Source organism: Octopus bimaculoides, chromosome 3 (genome assembly GCF_001194135.2).
Source record: "Octopus bimaculoides isolate UCB-OBI-ISO-001 chromosome 3, ASM119413v2, whole genome shotgun sequence".
Taxonomy (NCBI): domain Eukaryota; kingdom Metazoa; phylum Mollusca; class Cephalopoda; order Octopoda; family Octopodidae; genus Octopus; species Octopus bimaculoides.
Window position 1 is genome coordinate 16772538 of NC_068983.1, and position 1513 is coordinate 16774050.

Genomic DNA, 1513 nt, shown 5'->3' on the forward strand with positions numbered 1-1513 from the left:
AGTGCAATTTTCTGTATGTTATATATATTTGTAAGTCCTGGTGCTTTTGTTATGTATTTGCCTGAATATGTTTTTAGTATACCTAAGGCACCTACTATGATAGGAATTGTTTCTGTTTTCAGATTCCACATTCGAGTTACCTCTATTTCCAGGTCTTTGTATTTTGAAAGTTTCTCCGTTTCTTTTAGGGAAACGTTGTCATCTGCTGGTATTGATACATCAATTAGAAAGCATTTTATTATTATTATTATTATTATTATTATTATTATTAGTTATATGGTGGTGGTGGTGGTGCAGCTGGTGGTGGTTGTGGTGGTAACTGTTGTATTAGTGATGGTTGTGGTGGTGACAGTTGTAGTGGTGACAGTAGTGATGATGGTGGTGCAGTTGTTGTTGTTGTTGTTATTGATGATTGGTGGTGTTAGTGCAGTTGTTGCAGTTGGTGATAATAGTGGTGGTAGTGGTGGTGGTGATGGTCATAGTTTTACTATTATCAATATTATTATTATTATTATTATTATTATTATTGTTATTATCAATATTATTATTATTATTGTTATTATCAATATTATTATTATTATTATTATTATTATTATTATTATTATTATTATTATTATTACTCACGCTATGTATATGGTTGTCCATTGTTGACAATTTCTTTTTTCTTTTTGGTGTTGTTTTTTCGTCACCGTCATCATAGTAATGATTATCCCTGCTGCTAATTTGCTTAGTTTGTGTCAGCACAACCAACCCAACAACTGCTGTCACCACACACAGAGAATATCAATCCATTCACACACACAGTACACAGCTATGGAGAAAATCTCTTTCAGTAAGAAGGACTGTCTGCATTCTTTTTACCAGTCATCAGGAAAAACAGACACCGAAAGCATTTTAACCCAGGAACCAGATAACAATGATAATAATTCAACTAAGAAATCACCTTGTTATGGGCTCTTTAATTTTCCTTTCGCTCTTGATGAAGATTTACAAGATTCAACTTACCATTTCAATGATATCCCAAAAACTGTTAAAAGTTTATCTATTCGAACCCTTGGGACTTTAGGTGGTGTGTTCTCACCTGTAGCATTAGCCCAGTTAAGTACAAACTTGTATCTTCGAATAGGTAAGAAATGAAAGCACTTTCTTATTCTCTTCATTATTATTGTTATTATTATTATTATTATTATTATTATTATTATTATTCAGTAGTTTTATTTTTATAATGTGCTTTCACTTCACTACCGAGCGCAGCTCTGTGCGCCTTGGGTATGTGCTGTGGTTTGCTGTGGTGCTCTTATGTTTACTGTATTGAAAGTGTTTTGCGTAGAATGTGTGCAGTACCCAGTAGTGCAATTTTCTGTATGTTATATATATTTGTAAGTCCTGGTGTTTTTGTTATGTATTTGTCTGAATATTTTTTTATTATACCTAAGGCACCTACTATGATAGGAATTGTTTCTGTTTTTAGATTCCACATTCGAGTTATCTCTATTTCCAGGTCTTTGTATTT

At 32.5% G+C, this 1513-nt stretch overlaps 2 protein-coding genes across 6 annotated transcripts in view; one reads left to right on the forward strand and one right to left on the reverse strand.

The window, feature by feature from the left end:
- The window catches only part of LOC128247266 (histone-lysine N-methyltransferase SETMAR-like), a 24590-nt gene that overhangs the window by 20434 nt on the left and 2643 nt on the right, over positions 1–1513 (reverse strand). The window contains exon 1 of one of the 5 annotated variants that reach the window (XM_052966065.1): positions 1006–1088. The exons of 1 other annotated variant lie outside the window; for it this stretch is intronic. In XM_052966065.1, coding sequence (XP_052822025.1) covers positions 1006–1008 — 3 coding nt within the window. In that variant the 5' untranslated portion in view covers positions 1009–1088. Of the gene's footprint in view, positions 1–624; positions 736–1005; positions 1089–1513 lie in introns of those variants that run through there. 3 more of the 5 variants (XM_052966062.1, XM_052966063.1, XM_052966061.1) reach the window with 3 other exon arrangements.
- Positions 814–1513, forward strand: part of LOC106883331 (solute carrier family 12 member 9) — a 113217-nt gene continuing 112517 nt past the window's right edge. The window contains exon 1 of the mRNA XM_014934298.2: positions 814–1126. Coding sequence (XP_014789784.1) covers positions 814–1126 — 313 coding nt within the window. The remainder of the gene's footprint in view (positions 1127–1513) is intronic.